At 44.9% G+C, this 26,700-nt stretch overlaps 1 protein-coding gene across 3 annotated transcripts in view; it reads left to right on the top strand.

Annotated features, from left to right (window-relative positions):
* The first annotated feature begins 8,069 nt into the window (after positions 1-8,069).
* Positions 8,070-26,700, top strand: part of Tbc1d4 (TBC1 domain family member 4) — a 166,998-nt gene continuing 148,367 nt past the window's right edge. For 2 of the 3 annotated variants that reach the window (XM_029468868.2, XM_021181592.3), the window contains exon 1: positions 8,070-9,276. In XM_029468868.2, the coding sequence (XP_029324728.1) occupies positions 8,779-9,276 (498 nt within the window). In that variant the 5' untranslated portion in view covers positions 8,070-8,778. The remainder of the gene's footprint in view (positions 9,277-26,700) is intronic. The other variant, XM_021181593.3, reaches the window with a different exon arrangement.

The raw sequence follows: 26,700 nt of genomic DNA, 5'->3' as shown, positions 1-26,700 counted from the left end.
GGTGTCTTTTGCTTTTTATCCCAGGGTTTCTCTGTTTAGCCCAAGCTGTCCTGGAACTTTCTCTGTAGACTAGTCTAGCCTCAAACTCAGAGATATGACTGCCTTCCAGAGTGCTAGGATTAAAGGCATGAGCTATCAAGCCTGGCTAAAATTAGCACCTTCATATAATGAGAGACCTCTGGAATGAAGGGATGGGAGCCTTAGAGCAAGAAAACAACCTTTCTCCATGTGAAAGAGAGTCCCAGGGCGTTTCTGCTCTTAGACAGCAATTGAATAGGGTTCTGCTGCTAATGTGATCCAAGGGTTTCAGGGTCTATCCCAAGCTACCAGACACATTCGTGTACTGTCGCTCACATAGTACAGGCTTAGAAGCTTGAAGGATGCAAGAGTGAAGAGGGTTCTTCCTCTGTGGTTTCTGAGAGTGGGCCTAGACCGGTGTGTGCCAGAGGTGTCCCTGTGTGGAAGCCCTGAGACGCTATTTTGAAAGCTGTGTTGGTGATATCCGAGTTATGTGGAGCCTCCAAGACTTGGGAGATGTCACATTTATGGGATATCTGTCAAGGAGGTGGCACAGAGGGAGTGGAATCCACTGAAGAAAGAGATTTGTTCCAGGAAGGAAACCCAGGTTTGGAAGCATAGAACTTCTTTTTGAGTTTACGAAGGTTTACTGTTAAGAGACTGTCTCGGTCTGTAAAGAGACTCTAGGCATTTTGAACAATGTTGAGACTGTGAAAGGCTATGAAGACTTTTGAAGTTGGGCCAAATGCATTTTTGCATTATGATACGGCCTCAAGCCAAGGAGGCCAGGGAGTGGAGAGTGGTGGTTTGCGTGAGAAGTGCTTCCTATAGTCTTGGTCACTTGAGCAGTGACTAGGGGAAGATTTAGGTTGCTCATCCTTGCTGGTGGAAGTGTGTAACTGAGGGTGAGATCGACAGACTCATGTCATTCCTAGTTCACCCTCTCGGCCTTGTGCTTGTCGTTCGAGACGTGAGTTCTCTGGTTTTGGCTCCTGCTGCTGGGTCTCCTCTGCTGTGCTTCTTTTCCAACTGGAGCTGTGAACTGTGATAAAACTCTTCTACGTTGCCTTAGTCCTGGTGTTTTATCATGGCAACAGAAAAATAATATAATGCTATATTTGGGCTGTCTGTACTTAGATGGGAATACGTCAAATTTCTCATATGAATCAAGAATTCAGTTATGCTATATATTATATTCTGTGTCACTTTCCTCTCACTTAATGAAGTCTGTCTCCCTCCCTCCCTCCCTCCCTCCCTCCCTCCCTCCCTCCCTCCCTCCCTCCCTCCCTCCCTTCCTCTTTTCCTCCCTCCCTCCCTTCCTTCCTTCCTCCCTTCCTTCCTTCCTTTCTTCCTTCCTTCCTTCCTTCCTTCCTTCCTTCCTTCCTTCCTTCCTTCCTTCTTCCTTCCTTGTTTTCCTGTCGGAAGTCTCATGGCAGAATGTATCAGAAAGAAATGGAGGCATGGGGAGGAAGAAATGGGGTTGTTCTTCTACTGTACATCATAGTAGGTGTAAGCCAGCAGCTTACATAACCTATGAGTTGCCCTCCTCCTTCTCCTCTCCTCTTCATCCTCCTCCTCCTCCTCATCATCATCATCACCGTCATCATTATTATCATTTTCATCTTTCTCTTCCTCCTCCTAGTGACACCACCAAGCCAGACTGGCTTGTCTCTTTGCTCCACCCTGAGCTGCATGAGAAAATAAGTTGCAGCTCCTTTGGTACGAAAGACAAATGGTTTGGTCCAGAGGCTCTTTCTAGTCTTCGGCCTGTCTGGCCCTTCCTCTCCCGCTTCTTTGGTAAGGCAGGCATGGGAAAATGCAAATCTCTGGGCTTATCCTGGGGGAAAGTGGCAAGTCTTCTGCTTTAGAGGTCTATAGCTCCCATTCACTAGCCTCGCCTTGAGAAACAGAATGAAGATCTCCCCTCAGGAGACTCAAACTCTTTTACCTTTTGTTTCTCCATATTCCAAGTTTGAGGGTTTTTCCTTCATTATCTACAGCAAGAAAAATACATCCTCAGGGCCCTTGCCAGCTTCTGACTTCTGAAGCAGAGATGCTAAGAATGGGCTCTTTTGTTCTCAGCATTTTGCTGTGTCATCCTTTCCCTGGAGTCAGAACCTAGAATGACCCAGCTGCCTGGGCTGGGCAAGGTCACAGAGAACAGGGGAATCCCTGGGAATATTTCAAAACCCATCCAACCACAAAGGTTTATACTATCCCCAGTCAGAACTCTGCCATCCATTTAGGAAGGCATTCTTTCATTTTCCAAGCTTCATAATTATCCAGTGGATCTATTTGTTAACCAGAAATTATCTAATTAGGAATCTGGCATATCACCTCTGCCATAGTAAACCTCTTTGGTTTTTAAAATTCTAATTAGCTACTTATTCAGCCCTATCATTCATTGAATACTTACTATCTACCCAGTAATTATCAGCTGCTGTGGGAGAGAAGTGTGGGACTAAGAGTCATCATATAGCTTAATAGTAGGCAGACATGGAAAAAGGCTAAGGTACGTTGATTACAGTCATTTTCATGACAGCCAACTTTCCCCATTCTTTTTCCACATCCCCAGTCCCCTAAGGAGGAGTCGCTCACCAGAACCTTCCCATCTGCTGACAGGCTCCTTTGGTGGAATGCAATCAACTTTCATGTCTTTGTCCACATTATTCAATCCTCCAGCAGTAGCCCAAGCCAGTCAATTCGGAGGGCGAAAGGTGGTTCAACTAACGTCCCAAAACATAAGAATCTTGATCACATGGGCAGATTAGGCTGCCATCTCTGGTTCACTCCCTTCATGGAGTGTCTCTTTGTGTGCTGCGTTGTATGCACGTTTTCCCTTTCAATAAAACTCTGCTGATGGCGCTGACCTTGTCTTTCTTGACTTTTTAATTCTTCAAGTCAGCAGTGAAAATGAGTTCATTCCTGGACCCCCCAAATGACACCATCCTGGTGGCATCACTTTATTGCAGGGACACAGAGAGTCACCCAGGAATTATGAAGAAAGTTATGAGAGCTGTATTAGTGGGGTGCACAAGGAAGGGGGCAAAGAGAGGCAGCTCCCAGCCATGGGTGGGCAAGCATAGCTTCAGGAGATGTGACTTTTGCACTGGACCTTGAAGAATGAAGGGTTCACGTAGTGAAGGCTGGAAGAGGTTATGGGGGTGACTGGAAGGGAAGACAGAGAGGAAGAGACAACTGAAGCCTCAAAAGACACAAACATGCAATTATTTTTAATTTTTTGTTATGATGCTGATCTCTCTCTCTCTCTCTCTCTCTCTCTCTCTCTCTCTCTCTGTGTGTGTGTGTGTGTGCATGGCACAGAACATATTCTGCCTTCTACTTTGTTTGAAACAGGGTCTCTCTGCTGTTTGCCACTAAGTCCACCAGGTTAGCTGGTCCATGAGTTTCTGGGAACACACACTGCTATTGTGCCTGGCTTTATGTGGCTTCTGAGAATTTCATCTCAGGTCCTCATGCTTTCTTTGAAAATGCTCTCCTACGGGTGCCATCTCACCATTCTAATTTTACTCCACCATACTAACTCAAGGCCTTCGGTTACACATGTGCTATTTTTTATTTAAGGATTTGAGTGCACCTTACAGCTAAAACGTTGTAATGTTGGCAATATTGGTAATAACAGTTTTATTTGGGGTAGTACAGGATCATTTAAGCTGTATATGAAGTTCATTTCTGGGTATTGTTGGTACAGATTTCTCCAAGATTCCTCAGAAGAGAGAACTCTACCAGGTCTTTTTTTTTTTTTTTTTTTTTTGTGGTTGCTGGGATTTGAACTCCGGACCTTCGGAAGAGAGGTTGGGTGCTCTTACCCACTGAGCCATCTCACCAGCCCCCTATTTATTTATTTATTTATTTATTTATTTATTTATTTATTATATGTAAGTACACTGTAGCTGTCTTCAGACACTCCAGAAGAGGGCGTCAGATCTTGTTACGGATGGTTGTGAGCCACCATGTGGTTGCTGGGATTTGAACTCCGGACCTTCGGAAGAACAGTCGGGTGCTCTTACCCACTGAGCCATCTCACCAGCCCCCTAATTTTTTTTATTAGGTATTTTCCTCATTTACATTTCCAATGCTATCCAAAAAGTCCCCAATGCACTCCACCCCCCACTCCCCTATCCACCCACTCCCACATTTTGGCCCTGGCATTCCCCTGTATTGGGGCATATAAATTTTGCAAGTCCTATGGGCCTCTCTTTCCAGTGATGACCTACTAGGCCATCTTTTGATACATATGCAGCTAGAGTCAAGAGCTCTGGGGTACTGGTTAGTTCATAATGTTGTTCCACCTATAGGGTTGCAGTTCCCTTTAGCTCCTTGGGTACTTTCTCTAGCTCCTCCATTGGGAGCCCTGTGATCCATTCAATAGCTGACTGTGAGCATCCACTTCTGTGTTTACTAGGCCCCGGCATTGTCTCGAAAGAGACAGCTATATCTGGGTCCTTTCAGCAAAATCTTGCTAGTGTATGCAATGGTGTCAGCGTTTGGAAGCTGATTATGGGATGGATCCCTGGATATGGCAGTCTTTAGATGGTCCATCCTTTCGTCACAGCTCCAAACTTTATCTCTGTAACTCTTTCCATGGGTGTTTTGTTCCCAATTCTAAGAAGGGGCACAGTGTCCACACTTTGGTCTTCGTTCTTCTTGAGTTTCATGTGTTTAACAAATTGTATCTTATATCTTGGGTATCCTAAGTTTTTGGGCTAATATCCACTTATCAATGAATACATATTGTGTGAGTTCTTTTGTGATTGTGTTACCTCACTCAGGATGATGCCCTCCAGGTCCATCCATTTGCCTAGGAATTTCGTGAATTCATTCCTTTTAATAGCTGAGTAGTACTCCATTGTGTAAATGTACCGCATTTTCTGTATCCATTCCTCTGTTGAGGGGCATCTGGGTTCTTTCCAGCTTCTGGCTATTATAAATAAGGCTGCTATGAACATAGTGGAGCATGTGTCCTTCTTACCGGTTGGAACATCTTCTGTATATATGCCCAGGAGAGGTATTGCTGTATCCTCTGGTAGTATTATGTCCAATTTTCTGAGGAACCGCCAAACTGATTTCCAGAGTGGTTGTACAAGCTTGCAATCCCACCAACAATGAAGGAGTGTTCCTTTTTCTCCACATCCTCGCCAACATCTGCTGTCACCTGAATTTTTGATCTTAGCCATTCTGACTGGTACCAGGTCTTTAGAAATGTTGTCTCTGCACATATTCTTTCGGCCTTTGTTTGGAATAGCTGGGGTTGAGAGTGGAAGGACTGGAGGTTACTGGTGGAGGTCTGTGTCAGCACATAGTAAACACGGTACACCTGCATATGCGGTGTAATAAGTCCTCTATGTTGTAGTGGCATATTGTGATGGTTTGTGTATGCTTGACCCAGAGAGTGGCACTATTAGGAGGTGTGGCCTTGTTGGAGTTGGTGTGTCACGGTGGACATTGGCTTAAGTCCCTCACCCTAGCTGCCTGGAAGCCAGTCTTCTTCTAGCTGCACCAGGGCAATCCACAACAAACAAGAATAGAACTCCTCCAGCCCCATGCCTGCCTGGATGCTGCCATGTTCCCACCTTGATGATAATGGACTGAACCTCTGAACCTGTAAGCCAGTCTCAATTAAATGTTGTCCTTATAAGAGTTGCCTTGGTCATGGTTTCTGTTCACAGCAGTAAAATCCTAACTAAGACATATACTATGTTCAAAATTCAATTGATGATTACAAAATTGAATGCTTTTTATATGTGAATGATTCTGTAAATTCTGGGGGTAAAACAGTAATTGTAAGAATCTAACAGTTTACCACATAGTTCATGTAACTACTAGGTCAACTCCATCAGTATTTATAAAATAGGTTATGATAAGTATATACTAGTGAATGTGTATTTTATTTGACAGGCTAGGACAGGTTAATAAGGAAACTAATATCTAATATACCCACAATCCCAGTGGTTTAGTAGGGTAAGAGTTTATCATTTATGTGTGAGGCGTCTATCTTGCCCCTGGCGTTTTCCAGGACAGCTGTCCTCAGAGCGATGGCTCAGCATTTCGTTCTTCTCTGATCACGAGGCTCCTCCATCTGAATGTGTTGTTTTCACCATGGCCACCGGAGAGCAAGAGTGGGACAAGTGTGCAGTCTTCTGCTTCCAGTTAAATGCTTGTCCTTCAGACATGACCCGAGTCACTTCTGTTCACACATCATTGTCATGTCACGTGACCATGCTCAAATTAAAGAGGGCAGAGACAGCCATCTTCCCAGGTAGTAGTACTATTTATAAATGAAAGGTAAACATCTCTGAAATAAAGAGTGACTGGTACAACCACAGTTAGCTTGCCTTTCCTGCCAATCACCAAAAGTTTATTCTCTCTGGCTTGAGTTTATTATGCCAGTAGGAACTGGTCCAGTGCGGCTCGAAACACAGTCCTAGTCCGCACGCTGATTGATTTGGAGGGATCACTAAGGCTTCTGTAACTGAGCCATGGCTTTTTTTTTCTTTTCCTTCTCTTTCACAAGTGTCAGAGGTGCGACTTAGGGAAATGAGAATCTGTGCACGAAATCTTCTGCTGTGATCTAGTTAAAAATACTAACACTAAACACACAGCAGCACCAATAACAAAACCCGTTTAAAATGCTAGAATGGAAAAGGAATTATATTTTACTGTTTTGTTTTAAAATTACAATAATCAAATTATCCATAATTTTTTTTGAAATATGTAGAAATTAGACAATTTCTATCTCTGTTCTCAGAGTGTTTAATTCCTCCTTGAAGACTTGAATTGTATTTTCCACAAAGGTTTTTTTTTTTTTTTTTTTTTTTTTACATGTTGAAGTAAATGACTTCAACCAATCGATAACATCTTCATCCTGGAACATAGATGGTCCTTAAAAATAGGCTAGCTATGTGGTGGCCACAGATGTGTAGCATATTTGACCCTATTGACTTTGTCTGAACAGGAAGCAAAATGAGCCTAGAGAAAATCACAAGACCACTAAATACAAAACAAAACAATACAAAACCCTGGAGTTTTCATTTTTCTTCTAAGCACCTGGAAAAAAAGTAAGTCGAAAGTTTCCCACTGCTGGGCAGTGGTGGCACATGCCTGTAATCCCAGCACTTGGGAGGCAGAGGCAGGTGGATCTGAGTTCGAGGCCAGCCTGGTCTACATAGTGAGTTCCAGGACAGCCAAGACTGCACAGAGAAACCCTGTCTCGAAAAACAAAACCAAACAAAAAACCCTAAAGTTTCCTCCTTTATTTTGTCTTTTTTTTTCTCCTGCTCATTCCTGCTCATTATCATTTGCTGGATGATAATCCAGCAAAGGTATAACGAAGCTATGAGAGTTCACCGAGGATGGTGGTACATTCCTATAACCCCAGGTCTTGGAAAACTGAGGCAGGAGGATAGAGTGTACCAAGTTAACCTGTACTATCTAGGAAGGAGACTTCGACTAACACTAAACACACAGCAGCACCAATAACAAAACCCGTTTAAAATGCTAGAATGGAAAAGGAATTATATTTTACTGTTTTGTTTTAAAATTACAATAATCAAATTATCCCTAATTTTTTTTGAAATATGTATTCTCATACGTAAAAGGGAAGAAATTTGCACTAGCTCTGAAATGGACATGGGTAAAGAAGTTTTAACTTCTGTGTATTTTAAGAAGTTAGCTGCAATAAGAAATGGGAAGATTCATATCAAGCAATGTTAAAATTTAAAGTGAATATTGGAATGTATTTTATCAGAGAATTGTGATCAAATCTTGATCAGTCCTTGAGATTAAGAAAAAGGATGCAGAACATAGTAATATTCAGGCTTGAGACAGAATAAAACTAAGCAAATACTTCTCAAAAACAAAATCCCAGCGTCCCACTGCGAATGGCCTCTCTCCAGGGGGCAGTAGAGTCTCCAGGAGGAGAGAGGCCAGCCTGCTCCGGGAAGTGCCCTCGCCAGGCTGGGTACGACTGCCCCCCGAGGCGAGGTGAGGGGCGGAGGCCGGAGGTGGAGGCAGGGAGGCGACCTCAGCTTCTCGGCAAAGCTCTGCGCCCGTAGACTAGAGGCGGAGTAGCAGCCGGCTTTAAAGTAGCAGCCTGGGAGGAAGGAAGGAAGGAGCGAGGGAGGGACGGGAACCCTGGAGGAGGAGCAGCGAGCTGGGCTGCAGAATCGGCGGGTGCAGGAGCCGCCTGCTCGAGGCCACGTTTGTTTTTGTTATTTTCCATTGGACTAGTTCTCCTAGACTGAGAGGGCCGCAAGCGGGCACTCCCGACCTTCCAGGTGACAGCCGGTCACCCTGCTAGGAGTCAGCTCCGCCCCGAGTCGCCCCTTCCCGCCCACAGCTCCACTCTCCGCCCAGCCTTCCCGTGCCAGCGCTGGGCGAGCGCGCCGGCCGCAGCGGGCTGCAGGAGCAGGAGCCCGAGCAGGATCGAGAGACCGCGGCTGCCCTGGTCCCCGACCCCAAGGACGGACGGGCGACTGGAGAACAGACTTGCCCTGGGGCGCGATCTCCAGGAAGGAGGATGCGCGCGTGAGCCTGGGTCTCCCGCTAGTCCACTGAGCTGCAGCCAAAGGCTCGGAGCCGCGCCCGGGGAAGTGTCGCATGGGGCAGGGCCGCTGAAGCACGGACTTTAAGGACTGGTGGCACCAAGGCAGGCGCGGGGGCCTGGGGCGACAGTTAGCAGTTTCCTCGGCTCCTGCACAGTGAGAGTTGGGGGCGCGGTGCCCTCGCTAGGCGCGAGTTATGGAGTCGCCTAGCTGCATTCAGGATGAGCCTTTCCCGCACCCCCTGGAGCCTGAGCCGAGTGCCCCAGCACAGCCAGGTGCCACCAAGCCTGGCGACAAGCGCTTCCGGCTATGGTACGTGGGAGGGTCTTGCTTGGATCGCAGGACCACGCTACCCATGCTCCCCTGGCTCATGGCCGAGATCCGTCGGCGCAGCCAGAAGCCCGAGGCGGGCGGCTGCGGGGCACCCGCAGCCCGGGAGGTGCTTCTGGTTCTCAGCGCCCCCTTTCTGCGTTGTGTCCCTGCGCCGGGTGCTGGGGTCGGCGGGGGCGCAGGCTCCGGGGCCGTGCAGCCCAACACCGGGGTGTTCATCTTCGAGCACAAGGCTCAGCACATCTCGCGCTTCATTCACAACAGTCACGACCTCACCTACTTTGCTTATTTGATCAAGGCGCAGCCCGACGACCCCGAGTCACAGATGGCCTGCCACGTTTTCCGCGCTACGGACCCTAACCAGGTAAGTTTTGGGTGCCAGGGGGCGGGACTGGGGCCACGGGGACTGGCAAGTCAGGGGCCTCTCTTGTAAGAACTGTCTTGGATCTGGCTGCTGGTTTGCGCTCCACGTGGCGCGCTCGGGTGCTCCCCTCGTTCTGTTTTGGGATATGGGAGTGGGAGAGAAAGCGATTCGTGGCTGGTCTGGTCTCAGGGACCGGCTGGCTGCCCAGAGCCGGAGGAAGGAATGCAGACTCAGAGTGGTCTTGGGACCTGGGAGGAGTTGGCAAGTCTGCAGAGGACTCAAGGAAAAGCGCGGATCCCAGGAGGATCCTGGTGACTGGTGATGGATGGCTTGCCTGTGTGCGTGTGTGAAAGTGTGTGTTTCTTGGAAGCGCTGGAGAGTACGGGCAACGGTTCTCAGGCTCGGTAGTATTGCATTTATATTTGTTTGGCTGGCGCGTCACTGTCACCAAAGTACCTCTAAGTATCTGGGTCTGGGGGTGTGTGATTTCAGAGGCCAGTCTAAGGAAGTTAGAAGTGTCAGAATGTCACGTAAGTATGATTCTGCAAATATGGAGTCGGAAGACCTTTCTATTATTTTTCGCACCCACTGAGACAATAACTGCATATTTGAGTAACTTAAAAATCAGTGTGATAGTGGAGTTTCAAATGTCATTTTAAAGCATTATACTCTTCTAGCTTAGTGTCCAGTATTTCTCCAGAGCTTTCTAACTCGAAGTGTTCTGTTACTAAATAGAACCTTGAGTTCCTTAATAAGCACGTGCAAATATAACAGCAGTTCTCAACCTGGGGTCGCATATCAGAGATCGTGCATATCAGATATTTACATTACGATCCATAACTAACAAAATCACAGTTATGAAGTAGTAACGAAATAATATTATGGTTAGGGGTCATCACAATGTAATGAACTGTGTTAAAGGGTCACAGTGTCGGGAGGCTGAGAACCCCTGCTCTAAAAGAAAGAGGAAAACTTATAGTAACTGTGCCTTGGTAAACAGGCTTAGAAGTGTGGAAAGAAGTGTGTGTGTGTGTGTGTGTGCTTTGTGTTAGTTTGCTTTCCAGTATAAAAGCCCCACCCCTTTGCTATTTTCTAAAAATATAATTTGTTGACCAAACATAAATAAATAAGTAGTCTCAGATGTATTCATTCTTTTGGTAGCTGGGAAATTAAGACTAGAAGAACATCCTATAATAAGTCCTTATTTTATTCTCATTCCATAATTGAACTTTAAGAATATTGTTTGATACTAGCAATCCACAAAAGTCCCATAACAAAACTGAAGTAAAAGACAATTGCCTTTAGTTTCTTTCATTACTTTCTAGAAGAGAAAAATACCTTTTTGAATATTTTTGTTTTGGGGGGATTTTTTTTATATTTATTTATTTGTGTTTGTGTGCGTGCATGCGTGTGTGTGTGTGTGTGTAAAATTTGTGCCTGAAGAGGCCAGAAGAGGGCTTTGGATGCCCTTGAACTATTATAGTACAGGTGGTTGTCAGGTGCTAGAAGCACACGCTGGTCCTCTGGAAGAACAGGAAGTCCTTTTGGCCGACCATACCAGTCCCCAAGAGACAAATGCCTTAAACAACCAGAACTGGTAATGTGAAGAGGGCAATTAGACTTTCTTTTATTATTTCCTTTATTTTTGAGATTGTAAAATTACATCATTCCTTACTACCCTTTCCTCCCTCCAAGCCCAAGCCCTCCTATGTAGCCCTCCTTGCTCTTTTTCAATTTAAATTTCATATATATATATATATATATATATATATATATATATATATATATATCAAGCTACTACTAAGTCTGTATGGTGTATATGCCTTCAGGGCTTCAACATTGGATGACCCATGCTCTTCTTTATCTTAGCTTAAGCATTTCTTAGCTGCCTGCAGTTCCTTGTGTAGGGTTGAGGCCTCCTGGTGGTGATTTTAATTGTTTGAAACAGAATACTTCATTACAAATGACTTGAAATTCCCTACCATGGGTAGCCAGTGAGATTCATTTTATGCTTATTTATTTAAAACTCACAAATGAGATTATCACTATCTTTCCTGTATCCTAACACAGTGTTCTGGTTCTGGCCATAGGGAAGAATACATTGCCGTTGCCAGGCCTCGTGGCGACCCTGACTGGTTTATATTACCCTTCCTTCTTTGGGTCTGCTCTGTTGAAGAAGCATCCATGCTCATCTCCTTGCAGGCATTGGCACTCTGGGCTCTCAGCAGTAGTAACTGAGTCCCTTCTGATGCCTGGATTTGGAGTCAATTACACACATGCTTGGATATAGCTCTACGGCAGAGTTAAGTGTTAGAGGCTGAATGTGCTTTTTACTTTACAAATAGAATGTTTATGCGAATTCTCCACACCACAGCCCACCCCCTTACGTATATGGACTTAAAGAAAAAAAATTCTTTTAAAAGCCAGACATGTTAGCACACATTTTTAATCCCAGCACTCACTCAGGAGGCAGAGGCAGACAGATCTCTGAGCTCAAGACCAGCCTTCTGTATAGAGGGAACTTCAGGACAGCCAGGGCTACAGAGAGAAACTCTATTTCAAAAAAAAAAAAAAAAAAAAGAGCCCAATACAAAAGATTTCAATTAAACTATAATTACATAATTTCCCTTGCTTTTCCTCCCTTTCCTCCCTCCTATGTCCCCTCCCTCCAGTCCTTCCTACACTCCTTCTCACTATCTCTCACATCCACGCCTTCTTTTTCTTTGATTACTATTTTTATGTATGTATGTATGTATGCATAAATATATACATATGACCTGTTGTGTATATATTCTCTTATATATTCATACATATTCTTTTTTTTTGTTTTTTTTTTGTTTTTTTTTTTTTCGAGACAGGGTTTCTCTGTATAGCCCTGGCTGTCCTGGAACTCACTTTGTAGACCAGGCTGGCCTCGAACTCAGAAATCCGCCTGCCTCTGCCTCCCAAGTGCTGGGATTAAAGGCGTGCGCCACCACCGCCCGGCCATATTCTTTTATATATGTGTTCATATATAAATATAATAAAATATTTCTTTTATTATGTGTATGATTTCAGGGCTGGCCACTTGTATTTGGTGACCAGTTTGCAGAACTCATCCTTGGAAGAGACTAACTCTTCCTCAGCAGTTATTAATTGCTTGTAGTTGTTTGTGTAGGGCTGGGGCCCAATGAGATCTCCCCCTTCTACCTTAGTATGTCTTTTTTTCTACCTCAGTATTTTTTATTGGTGTTATTGTTCAGGTCTTGTTTAGCCAGACGTATACATTATTGAGGTATCCTGGTGTCGCTCCTCTGTCATTCCAGGAGACACAATCTCGCGGCGACATTCTTGCTCTTGTGGCTCTTACGATCTTTCCGCCCTCTCTTCCAAGATGGTCCCTGAGCTCTGGGTGCAGGAGTTGTATTGTAGCTGTATCCACTGGGGCTCGGTACCCCATGATCAGTTGCTTTCCGCATCTGACCAGTTGTGGTTTTCTGTAGTGGTCTCTGACTTCTGCAAAGAGCAGCTTCTTTGATGATGGGTGAGAACTCTAATACAAGGATAACTGTCAGCTAGCAGAGCTGTATAGTAACTGTCAGTATGAGGATAAGTATTAGAACGCAGTTAGGAATGATGCTGGTCTACTAAAGTGGTGACATCGTAGGTTCACCTCTGAGACCCATGACCTTCCTCACTTTGGGTAATTGGCTAGGTTTCAACGGATTCACTCCCAAGTGGGCCTTAAACTCAACTAGACAGCTATTGGTCACCACCAAAATACGAGTGCCACTATTGCACCTTTACAGATCTCTTGCTTTATAGGTCACTGTTGTGGTTCATAGGTGTCACACTTGGGTAGGACAGTTTACTGTTTCCCTCTCTTGGCAGCTTGCATAGCAGCTTCTGATATTATAAAAGATAGACTACACAGGGGAGGGCTCTTAGTTTTCCTGAACTGAGCACATTCCTGCCAGAGGATCTTTTATTTGAAGGGCCAGATGTGGTCTCTATAGAGACCATCTCTGCTGAGAATTAGTTCCAAACTCCAGTGCCTCAGAAGAGGGATTTTTGGGGACTATGGGGGAACTGAGTGGGGGTGTCCCTTCTTGGCGTGGTACTCAGCTCTGTCTGGAAATGACAGGAGTGGATGCAAGCTCATCATTGAAATTCTGATTTCACAAGAAAAAGATGAAATTGGAATACACGCACACACACACACATACTCACTCACACACACACACACACACACACTCACACACACACTCACACACTCACTCACACACTCACACTCACACACACATTCACACACTCACACACACACACTCACACACACACACTCACACACATTCACACATTCACACACACACACTCACACACACACTCTCACATACACACACACACACACATTCACACTCACACACACACACTATCCTCACATTTTAAAGCCTTGGTAAATATTTTAAGCACTTAAGAACCCTATTTGGATCAAGCCCTGCACTGAAGGTTTGGTTTCAGATAGCTCCCGATTTCCACCAAATACAGCTATTTCGGAAATTGGTGAATTTCCGAAATTCAGTGAATTATTGGCACTGTTTGCCACATTTCCCTGTGCACATCAGTTGACTTCATATGCCTTTTCAGGTGGGTAATGTTGGGCCAACTGTCTTTGCAGAATTTACAGTAAACAAGCTCTAAAGTCGTGACTCTTCAGCCAGACAAGCTGACACATTCAACAGTTTTATCACCCAAGGGTTTGCTTCAAACAAAGTAGGTTAAGTCAGGCTCTGGGTACCTTTGCCATGGAAGGAGGACTCCTGTTTGCTTTGTCCCAAGTTCTTTATTTGAAATGGAGATTCAAGCTCTTTGCTGAGGGAGCCTGCTCTATTCTGCATTCACTGAGCGAAGTCTACAAGGCAGCCTAGAGCAGTCGGTGTTCAAACATCTCCAGTACACTTGCCTTCCTTTGTCTCAGAAGCTTGCCCCTTTTCTGATATCCGTCTGCCTTGAGGATGATCGTACAGTTTATTGATTTGGGATAGCTTTTATTGTGAAAGAGGACACCACCAGCAGATTGCCCACGCATAACAAGCACTTGGGCTGCATAAAACAGAGTGGCCTTCACATTCAGGGCAGCTAACTACAGAGTTTCCATTCTCTGTAATGGGCCACTGACTTGGAGGCTTGTTTCACAGAAAAGGCTAATGCTTTACAGAGTATCTGCTCACATGCCTTTTCTGAGGGTGGATCTCCATGTGATCTCAGAGAGGGGAATGCTGAGCTGATAGCTTGTGTCTGTTGTGGGGGGTTGCCATGGTGATATACCCTCTGGGTTCACACTTCTTCCTCGATTAGAGTTAAGGATGTGTGTCAGGAAAAGCACTCAGCTAGAAAGACTTAATGTGTACAGGCCTTTCAGGTGCAAAGAGAAGGTTAAGTGTATGTCATGGTGTGTCCGGCAGTCCCGTCTGTGTCAGCCTCTGTAGCATGATGTGGAAGGAGTGTCAGCTTTAGCATGTTGAATTAGAAAAGGCTCTATCTATGCAAACTCTTTACAGATCCCATTGGCATAAATTGGGTTGTGGAATGCGTGGTTCTTCCCTATGAGCAAGGAGAGGTCAGAAATCTGCAAATAGGTACCTTCACTTCCTGTCAGAATGAGACTGTGCATGAATAACCTTACTTCAGTTTGTTCATTTAAAAGGAGGTTTGGGCTCTGGGCATGTGGTTCAGTTGGTAGAAGACTTACTTAGCATGAAGGAAGCCCTGGGTTCACCCCCAGAACCACACCCACTGTGAGTGGTTCTAAAGGTTTTAGCAAGTGAATATGAAGGTAGGAGGATCAAAGCTTGAGGTCAGCCACATATCAAATTCAAGGCCAGCCTGGACTACATATCAAATTCAAGGCTAGCTTGGACTATATGAGGCCTCCTTTAAAAAAAAAGTTTTAATGTTATATACATTTTAAGAATTAAAACAGTCTATATTTGTAAGAATTAGAGACTGTCGATGTTGGAGCTGGAGAGAAGGCTAAATTGAGTGGTTAAGACAATGTACTGCTGGTACACGCCTTTAATCCCAGCCCATGGATAGCAGAGGCATGTGGATTTCTGTAAGTGCTTGCTCTTCTCATGAGCTTGCTCTTCATAGTCAGCTCCATGATAGCCAGAGCTACACAGTGAAACAGACCCTGTTTCAAAACAAAACGAAACAAGAAACAAAGCCAAAACAACAACAACAACGAAAAACATAAAAAGTATGTCACGCGTACTCCCGAAGAGAACTGGAGTTGAGCTCTCAGCCTTCCTTAGATGGCTTGCAACAACTTATAACTTTACTGTAGGGAAGATAAATCTTTCTTCTAGCCTCCACTAGCACCTGCCCTCACACGTGCACACCACACCCCTTTCACACTTTAAATTTAATTTTTATTCATTTATTTATTCACACTTTAAATTTAATTATTATTTCATGTATATGGATGTTTTGCCTGCATGTATATATGTTCACCACTTACGTGCCTAGCGCCTGCAGAGGCCAAAAGAGGGCGTCCTGGAACTAGAGTAAAAGATGGTGTTAGGCCTCCATGTTGGTGATGGAAACAAAAGAGCTGGTGCTCCAGTTATTGAGCAATATCTCCATCCCCCCCAAATCAAAGCTTTTTTAATATATTTTTTTTTTTTTGAGACAGGATCTCACTAGGTAGCCTGGGATTGCCTGGAACTCTTTGGTAGACCAGGGAGGCTTTGAACTCACAGAGATCCACCTGCCTCTGCCTCCTGAGAGCTAGGATTATAGCTATGCTGCACCACGCCAGCTTCTTTAAAAGTTTTTACAAAGATATGAAAGGTTTTGAACAATGCATTATGACTAATGACATGCCAGAATTCTTTTTAAAATGTATTTTATTAGCCAGATATAGTGGCACATACCTTTAACCCCAGCAAGCAGGAGGAAAAGGCAGGCAGATAATCTGTGAATTCAAGGCCTGCCTATTCTACATAGTGAGTTTCAGGATAGCCAGCACTATGTAGAGAGAGATCTTGTCTCAAAAGCAAAAAAGTTGTTTTATTATTATTATTATTATTAGTGTGTGTGTGTGTGTGTGTGTGTGTATGTGTGTATGCACTGGGTCTTCAACTCAGAACCTTATATATACTAGGCAAGCATTCTACCACTGAGCTACATCTTCAAACACAGGGATGCTTTTTTGTTGTTTGCTGTAAGCACTTTTTGTTTCCTCCTTGAGCTGGCTAGCTTTGTGTCAACTTGACACAAGCTGAAATCATGTGAGAGAAGGGAGCCTCAATTGAGAAAAGGCCATCATAAGATCGTGCTGTAGGCAAGCCTGTAGGGCATTTTCTTAGTGAGTGATGGGGGAGGGCCCAGCCCATCATGGGTGGTGCCACCTCTGATGTGGTGGTCCTGGGTTCTATAAGAAAGCAGGCTGAGCAAGCCAGTAAGCAGCACCCATCCACAGCCTCTGCATCAGCTCCTGCCTCCAGGTTCCTGCCCTGCTTGAGTTCCTGTCCTGACTTCTTCAACAATGAGCAGTGATGTGGATGTGTAAGCTGAATAAACCCTTTCCTCCCCAACTTGCTTCTGGTCATGGTGTTTCATCGCAGCCATAGTTACCTTAACTAGGACACTCATCCTTGTTGGCCTGAGGTGGATACTAACCCGGCTTGACTCCCTGGAAGATCCACCATATCTGGGAAAAGACAAACACCTATCCATAGTGCTGCCCAGTTTCAAGGTAGCGCCAGCCTTCTTATGACGGGGACCTATCCAAAACACCACAGCCATTCTGGACTAGTTTGCTGATTGGAAACTGCAGGCTCTGGAGTAGGAGCATGTGTCTGTTCCACTGGAAGGGGATACTTAACAGATCTTCCTACTTCTGAGTCTCACTCTTTCCCTGGTACCGAGACTACAGAATTGGGAGCTCTGTCTCATTTGGTAGGCTGTGTGGCCAGTTCTTCACTCTTGCTTGCTTTCAGAGTCTTTCCCAGAGCTAAAGATTTAAAGGAAGACGAGAAGTAAGATCCGATTGCAGAGGATTTGACAGAAACTTTTCATCTCTCAGCTTCCTGGCTTCTGTCCTCACTCACAGGCATCTTAAGCCCGTGGAGGTGCTGGATGAGAAGTTTCTCTTCCAGCTGAAAGCGTTCAGTCATGGAGATGGGACAGAGGGCTCCTACTTGTTCTCCTGGGTGGTCAGGTGAGATGAGGGATACATTGCAGTGTCAAATTATGTTCGTTTGTACAAAAAAAAATTGCTTCATGAGGACAACGATGATGTCAGTGACCCCTCCAGCCCTCCCCTCCCCCCCCATTATCTAGAGTGTCGCTTGTTTCTGAAACAAAAGGTAGAGTATGAAACGTCTCAGCAAGTCTTATAGGTCAGCCGTGCAGACAGTCAGGCTGAAAAGGAATTCAGCTGTGGGACATGGTAAGAGGATGGGCAGTCTGGAAATTGTTAGAAGGGCCTTGTGTATTCCATTTCTGTACCCATTTCCTCTTCCTTCCCCTCTTTTAAGGTAAAGTATCCTTGTTAAAACACTGGCTTCCACTCGAGACCTGGGCCCAGCGGTTAAGAGCACACACTGCTCTTCTAGAGGACCTGAGCTTGGTTTCCAGCACGCACATCATAGGTGGCTCTTAGTCACTGCAACTCCCATCTCAAGGGAATCAACACTCTTGGCCTCTGTCTGAATTCACGTGCAATACCCCTACACAGACACATACTTAAAGGCAATAACAATACAAATTTAAAAGTAAAAAATTCGGGTAACTGCTTTAGTGTCCCATTTCATTAGGGTCCCATATACCCCATTGTGAAATGAGTGACAAATCAGTTAGGAGGCACAGTGAATTAATTAATTAATTTTGAGACAGTGTTTCTCTGTGTAGCCCTGGCTGTCCTAGAACTCACTTAGTAGACTAGGCTGGCCTTGAACTCACAGGGATAAGCCTTCCTCTTTGTTCTGAGTGCTAGGATTAAAGAAGTGTGCCACCACCACCTGGTTAAGTTAGGATGTATTTTGATGTTATATTCAGGATAACTTGCTTGAAGTGTTGTTTGCATAAAATACTAATACAAGTTTGGTAGCTTGCTGGCCTTATTAGCTGTGGATGCCCCTGGCTCATTACCTCAGGTTTCTAATGTGACATGAATGCCATGCAGGCGTTTGTCTACCTCCGTATGTCTTTAAGTTATTTCCTTAAAAGTGAATGATGGGCTGGGGTGGCTCTGTGAGTAAAGTGCTTGTTGAGCACACAGGAAGACGTGAGTTCAAATCTCTAATATTCACAAGGTATCTGAGCATGCTGAAGGCATGAGATAGACAGACCTTAGAGAGCCTTGATGTTCAGCTAGTGTAGCTGAAATTGCCAGCTCGAGGTTCAGTGATAGAATCTATTACCATCCCCATCCCCCAGTGGAAAGCAATAGATGTGTACTCAAGGCCACCATTGCATTCCACTTATAAAAACAAGGCAAGCTCAACTGCATACTCACAGACACAGGCACACACACACACACACACACACACACACACACACACACACACACACACACACACAGAACAGTTATTGGGCTCATGCTGATTTTTTTCGATATGCATTTTAACATATAGTAACCATGTAAGGTATATATCACTATTCCCCACCCCCAGATGGGAATCTGAGGTATAATTACTTTTCTACCTGAGGTAGAAAGGTTTAATGGCTTTTCAGAGGTTCACAGACATGTAGTGCTAGAAGCCAACTGCACTCCAGGCAGATTTTACTGGGTCTTTTTGAATCTGCTGCTCTGAGATGCAGCCTGAAGTTAGTTTTTGCATGTCTGAATTATAGACCTTATGTTGTTGCTTTTTCTTACTTTTATTAGAATTTCCTCAGTTAAATGTGCTTATTAAATTTGTAAAAATATTTATGCTGAGTTCATGGGTGTATTTATGTCAATATAAATAGGCCCTCTGAGCCTACGTGTGCTGGTGAACCTGAATCCCTGTCTACCTTTTTCACAGATTCTTTTGTCTAATTTGAGTCAGGTTACAGCGACAGATCTTCTCTAGTTTCTATTGATTCTTCATGAATTTCACATCATGTACCCCAATCCAGCTCATCTCCTTGTTTCTTTGTATCCATCCACCTTCAACCCTCACAACCTTCCCTGAAAAAAAAATCCAAAAATAATTAAATAAATAAAATTAATAAAGAAACAAACCAAAGAAATCTCACTCTTGAAGCAGCGGTGTGTCACAGTGTGTCCACAATATACCCTTTGGTCCACATGCCTTTACTTGCAAATGTTCAGTAATGCTCTATCTAGTTCAAGGTCTCTGCCTTCTACTCTCAGTACTACATCATCACAGGGCTCCCTTTGGACATCCTGTTGTCACCTTGTGTGATGGAGATCCTGCAGCTTTGGGTCTTTAGGACCAGCTCCTGCACCCACTTCAATACTTCGTAGATGAAGTAGATGCTGGCTTGGGCCAACACAAAGCCGTGGATCTGGGCCTGGATGGTAGGGGAACAGGACAGCTCGCCAGCTCCCGTGCACCCACACCACTGCGGGAAGCTCTGGAGCACTGCCCTAGTTAAGCTCACCCAGTGCCCCAGCTGGCAAGGGGCTGGGACAGCTCTCCCAGTCTCACGCTTTTGGGGCCAGCTCACCTGTGCCCCACTCCACCAGAACCAGCTCTACTGTGCTACGGAGGCTAGGTGAGGTGCAGGACTGGCTTTCCTGAGAGCTGCAGCTGCGGAGAGGCGGGGTCAGCTCTCCTTTTCTCATGACCCCAGGGCCATTTCTCCTGCCTGGCACACGTGGGGTGGTGGTGGTGGTGGATGGTGGCATTTCTCCCAAACCAATGACATCACCACACTACAGAGGAGTAGTGAGGTCAGCTCTCCTGAGACCTCACGCTGTTGGCCCTCCCCTCTTCCCCAGACCCCTCCCAACTCCGTGCCCCTTGGGGGTCTGCTCTACTCTGTTGCTTCTTGCTGGATGAGGTGAAGGGCCCGCTCCCAGGAGAGCTGCTGACTTCAAAGGGGTGGGGCCAGCTCTGCTCAGCCCTGGAACACCAATATAGTCCCAGGCAGCAGACCAGAGACATCTTCATAGCCTTTGGTGGAATTATTTGCCACTGACATTGACATAGACCCCTACTGCCGTACAGCCTTGGATCCAGACATGGCCATCAGTGGCAGCACTGGCCAGGACTTCACCATGGCCTTAGGAGGCAGGACTCACATCAGGTTCCATCCTCTCGTCTTCAGTTCTGCCTCTCCTTATTATGCTCAAACTGTTCGCCTTCTCCTGCGGTCCCATGGATCCAGCACAGTCACGTGACAGACGGGCCTCTGGGTGTCTTCCACCTCTCTTTTGAGATAATAAAATCTGTTCCTTGCTTTCTGTTGAGATAACAAAATGCATTAATAGTTGCAGAAATAAAAATTACCAACAAATAGTTTATATTTGATCACCGAATCTGGGAAATAATTGACATAGAATGGCTCTGTTGGAAATTTCAGAGGATATATAAATTTGTGATTGTTAATTTTAATAATTAACAATGGAGTGAAATCACGAGACAGAAGGTCCCATAGTCTAGGCTGACCTCCAACACATTTTGAACTCCGGATTTTCTTGTCTCTCCCTCTCCAGGGCTGGGCTTTTGGTGTGAGCCATCAATGGGTATCAAACACTCTAGGGAAATCTCCCAACCGAGCTGCATTCACATCCTTTTAAACCCATCTTACTGTCTGAGGAAGCACTTGTGACAGAAGCCAAGACGTGTTCTTTTCCTCTCTTTATGGACGATGTTTGCTGGCTTTTGCTTTTAGACAATCTGACGAAAGAATAGGGGTTAAGAATCCCTGTTCTACAGAAGTGAAACCTGGCCTCCAGCGTTTTCCCCAAGGATCTGGCAGATCAGATATTCCAAGTTCCATGTATGTTCTAACCTCCATTCTGTGAGTTTTTATTGATGGCACCGTACTTAGGTTGTAGCCCTGACTTTTCTTTTTCAGGCTTTTAATCAGTTTTCTCAACCTGGGAGTTGACCAGACCTTTCACAGGGGTTGCCTAAGACTATTAGAAAACACAGATATTTACACTAAGACTCATTCATTAAGCAGCAAAATGACAGTTGTGAAGGAGTAATGAAATAATTTTACGGTTGGGTCACCACTACCCGAAGCTGCATTAAGGGGCCAGAGCGTTAGGCATGCTGAGACCCACGGCCTAGATGCTGACTTGACTTTGCACTTGGATATGTAATTGCTGATGCTGGAGAAGTAGGAATCACAGCTGAGTCCTACGCTTCACTTCCTGCTTTTGGTCCTCAAGGCAAGTCATCAACTCTCCACCCTAGGCTTTTTGTTTAGTTTTGTTTTCATCAAGACAGGGTTTGGCTATGTACAATAGGACACACTGGCCCCAAACTGTAGATCCTCCTAACTCATCTTCTCTAGTGTTGGGATTATAGGTATGCTCCGACATGTTGGCCAAAAGTTACCCATTTTTTCTTTTTGTTAAGTGCTCTGAACTAAACCCAGTGGCTTGTTCATGCTAGATAAGTGCCTACCATTGGGGTTATCTGGATTCCTCATTAGCACAGTGCCATAGTCCTCACTGGGCTGTCGGGGTTACATGTTCCAGAGCTGGTAGAGGCAGGGAGGGAATGGCTTCATGCCAGCTGCTCTCAATTCTGAGATTCCAAGGGTTTGAACTCATTCACCCTTACTATTCTTATGGCTCTCTGGTAACAAGGCCCCATATGCCTTACAGACTGGAGGTTGACCTTCGGCGTCTTCAGTCATCCTTCACTTTAATTTCTTTAGATTTACTTATTTTATCTTTTATGTGCATGAGTGTTTTGCTGGAATGTATGTATACCACTCGCACGCCTGGTATCCTCAGACTTCAGAAGACAGCAAAGGATCCCCTTCGAACTGGAGTTACAATGGTTTGTGAGCCACCATGTGAGTGTTGGGAACTAAACCCTGGTCCTCTGTGGAGCAACAGTTGATTTTACCTGCTGAGGCATCTCTCCAGCCCCTCCATTAATTTGTTTGTTTATTTTTAAAGACAGAGTCTCTCACTGAACTTAAAGCTCACCAATTATAGGTAGACTGACAGGCCCTATAGTTCAAGGATTGTCCTGTTTCTACATCCCTGGGTCTGGGGATGCAGGTCACTATGCCTGGCTTCTTTTTTACACAGATGCTCAGGGTTGATCTCACGTCCTCATGCTTTGAAGACAGGCACTTTACCAACCGAGCTGCCTGCCCAGCCCCACTGAAATTATTTGCAACTTGTTCACACACCTCTACTTACCATTACCTCCTCTGTGATCTTTGCAGAGACCTTATCTTTACTCTTGACCCTGTTCGTCTCTTACTCTTCCATCCTCATTTTTCCACGGAGTTGTAGGAGTGGTCCTTTCAAAGCACAAGCCAAGGCTCTTTGAACTCGGGCCATAAGCGCACATTCTCACATGTCCTGGCTAACTGAGCCTTGTCAGAGAACCTCGTTCATCTGTGTATCCCCCGACTCTGATGTGCAGGTTGGCTGCTCAAAACAAGTTTGGTCTTTACATAATTTCAAAACCTCTGCGTGCTTCCTATATTTTTGCTGGCTTAGCTCCTCACCCCTTCAGTTTATTTATTTATTTATTTTTTGCTTAAGTGACAAATGCTACTTCCTCAGACTGGGTTCCAGTGAATGTGTAGCTGACGCAGGTTGGAACCTCAGCTTTCCATTTCTGTGTTAGATGTTTGTTTTCTCTTTGACACTTAAACATTGTTTTGATGGTGTTTTTTTTTATGGTGACCCCACTGGTGGAATGCAAGTTGCGTGCTGGGAGCTCCTGTCTGCTCACGGTTGTGTGACCAGGACCTAGTTCAGTAGGAGGGATTCATTCCAATCCAATGACATGAGTTTGAACTGGTCCTTGTCCTCAGGAAATCAAATCCACAGCTAGGGCTTCTGACCACAGCCAAGAGTACATGTGTGGTCCTACATGTCTCGGTTTTTCTTGTCATCCATAACAGAGGTCAATTGTAATGTGTTTTCACAATAATAGTATTTTTGTGGCCCATGCTTACAGGATACTTATAATTTAGGAGAAATTATACCACATATAATGTTAAGTGGGATTATGAAGCATGTTTTTAAATGAAAACTTAGAAATATTTTTGAGACAGGGTCTTACTAGGTAGCCTAGTCTGGCCTTAAACTTGTAATTATCCTATATCCTGTAAGCATGGGCCAGTCACATCTTAAATAAGTAGTTTAAGTACATTGTGAAAACATTTTGTAGGCTAAATTTGAAAGGACCCCTTCCTCCTCTTCCTCCTTTCTTTCTTCCTAAAGGTACCATAGTGATACTTATGCTTTATAAGCACAGGCCCCTTCTTCTAACTCCATCCCGTCACGAAGGGCATCTTCTCTTCCTTCTCGTCTGTTTACCTATGAGGAACACTCATGCCTACATTTCTTCAGCACTTGGACCGTTGCAGGGGGGCAGGAGACTCTGTCATATAATGGGATCCGTATTAGTCACACTGCTGTTGTCATGACAACATCCCTGAGAAGATCACCACCCAGACGAAGGATTCATTTTGGGTCAAGGTTTCAGTCCATGGCCAGATGACTCCTTTGCTTTCAGGCCTGTGGGAAGGCAGAAGCATCACGGAAGAGGAGGATGGTAGTGCAACCCTCCTTGTTCACCCGATGAAGACCAGGAACAAAGAGGAGGATCGGGAAGGGGCCAAGGTCAAGATACACCCTTCAAGGACACACCTCTTGTACCCAGGCTTCGCCTTCTCAACAGTCTATTCCTGTTTTGAATCTGTCAGTGTGTTATGCCATTCATTAGATCAGAGCCGTTGTGAGCCAGGGAAGCCTGAACACCACCCTCCTGGATGCGTATAGAGATGTGATCTATTAATCCTCCTCTCAGTCTAACCAAGTTGACAGATGAGGACAGATTAGCTATCAGTCCTAAGCAGCTTTCTCTTTTACTTCATTGGTGAAGTGTGTGTGTCTTGGATATATGTTTCTCTGTTGCGCAAGTTGTCATTTGTAATGACTGAAGTAGTCTTTGAAACCTACCTTCCACTAATAAGTCTGGCTGGAGGACACAGACAGACCTTGTTGGTGGTACTTCATTCGAAACAACATAATACTGCTCCTTATTAAGGTAACAGGGTAATCACACAGGGTAAACACGTTTTCCATTTTCCTAGAACTATTTCCTTACACCCCTGGAGTGGAGGATAAACTCATAAGTCATTTCTTTTAAACGTGTGTGTATGTGTGTGTGTGTGTGTGTGTGTGTGTGTGTGTGTGTGTGTGAGAGAGAGAGAGAGAGAGAGCGCGAGAGAGAGAGAGAGCACATGCAAGTGCACATACAAATGCTTGCCAGGGAGCAGGTGTGGAAGTCAGAGGATAACATGTGGGAGTTCTGTCCCGTCCACTATGTGTGCTGGGGATCAAATTCAGGTCATCAGGCCTGGTGGCAGGAGTTTCACCTACTGGTTGCAGTTCAATTCTTCTATGGAGGTGTTTCGGTGTCTATACTGAATACAGGAGATGATCCTTGTTGGTATTGGATTTGAGGTGCAGACCATTAGATGTTTATTTAGGAACCAGTTTTTCTGGTGTGATTGCCTCGTGTGATAGTTTACTTCCAATTCCTCTTGGCTATGAGGGCCCCCCCCCCCCCCCCGTGAGAATAGAATTGATTCTGGACTCCGATAGTGAGAGTTGGCATATGTTTGCCCAGTGAATGGTTGTTTTTAGCTGCTTATGTTTTTCAGGTGGTTTTCTTTTAAAAGCTGCATTGATAACCATGAAAGAGAATTACAGAGCAATGCTCTGAATATAGGGACACAGAATCCATTAGTTTACTTAAACAATTTGGGGTGGGAAGTGGGCTTTTTCAGTGAAATGCTTGCCTTGCAAGTGTTAGCACATGACTTTGACTCCTTAGAACGAACCCTTGTTAAAAAAGCCAGGGGTGGGGCAATATTCTTTCAATCCCAGGGCTGGGAGGTTCAGATGGACAAATTCCTGGGGCTTGCTGGCTAGCCAGCTTTGCCAAATTGGTGAGTTCCAGACCAGTGAGAGATGTTGTCTCAAAAACAAAACAAGATGGATGGCCAATGGTGCTCTGAGGAAGTACACCTGAGGCTGACTTCTGGTTTGTTACTCTGGGGATTTGACAGTTTCGGGAGGATGAGAAAAACTAAACAAACCAAACCCCAAACAAAAAAAGCTAAAAAACCAAAAAAACCAATGACACTACCCACCACAGGAAAAAGAAAAAAGAAAAAAGAAAAAAGAAAAAAGAAAAAAGAAAAAAGAAAAAAGAAAAAAGAAAAAAGAAAACCAACAACAACCCTAAACACTAACAAAACAAAACAAAACAAAACAAAACAAATCCCGCTTTCTTATTCTACTGAGTGAGATGGCTCTGGCCTCTGGCTGCTGTAACCCTCTCCACTACCACCTGTGGCACCAGAGTGAAGATGTTGATAACACATCCAGGAAGACACTGGACTAAACCACACCTGATAATCACCTGCCTGGACATTTCTTCAGTTTATACAAGTCCAGTTGGTCTCTGGCTGTTTGTAGCCAAAAGCAAGAAGAGGTGAGAAGAAAGCCTGTTGTAGGGATATCTACTAAGTGTCGCTCCTAGGTTTGCTAAGTTTTCAGTGTTGGGCAGATTCAGTGAGGTTTCCAGGACTGGGGCTGCTTAGGGGATGAAGGACAAAAGGTTTTAGAGGCAAAGTCAAGGATTCTCCCTGTTACCAGGCTTCATGTCAGCAGCAGTGAATGCCAATCAATCCCATCTGACCGTGGATTCCTGGGCGAGAGTCAGCTTCACAGCAGTAACTGTGAGCTGTGGAGACTTGTCTCCCAATTTTACTGTCAGTGAACCTGCTAAAGTCAAAATCTCCACACAGCATAGAAAGGGTGCCATGGTGGTGCTTTTCAATGGACTGTGCATGAGAACTTCATGGGACTTGAAAGTATATATTATGGGCTGGAGAGATGGCTCTGAGGTTGAGAACACTGGCTGCTCTTCCAGAGGTCCTGAGTTCAAGTCCCAGCAACCACGTGGTGGTTCACAACCATCTGTAATGGGATCTGATGCCCTCTTCTCTCTGATGCCTCTTCTGTCATGTAGGCGTACAAGCAAATAGAGCACCCATGTTCCTAAACTACATAAATGAAATTTAAATATAAAAAATTTTAAAATAAAAAAGTATATATGTTATGTACATACTAGATTCTTGAGCCTCTCTGTACAAACACCGAACCAGAATCTTCAGGTTAGCCCCGGGGATCTGATTTAACACAGGCATTTGGTGAGCAGGTGAGAAGATTCACCAGGCAGAGGCATTTTCAGCAAAAGCCTGACTACT

Source organism: Mus caroli, unplaced genomic scaffold (assembly GCF_978045245.1).
Source record: "Mus caroli unplaced genomic scaffold, Mus_caroli_1 scaffold_12, whole genome shotgun sequence".
In the NCBI taxonomy this organism is placed as follows: Eukaryota; Metazoa; Chordata; class Mammalia; order Rodentia; family Muridae; genus Mus; species Mus caroli.
This window is presented reverse-complemented; position numbering and strand designations above follow the sequence as displayed.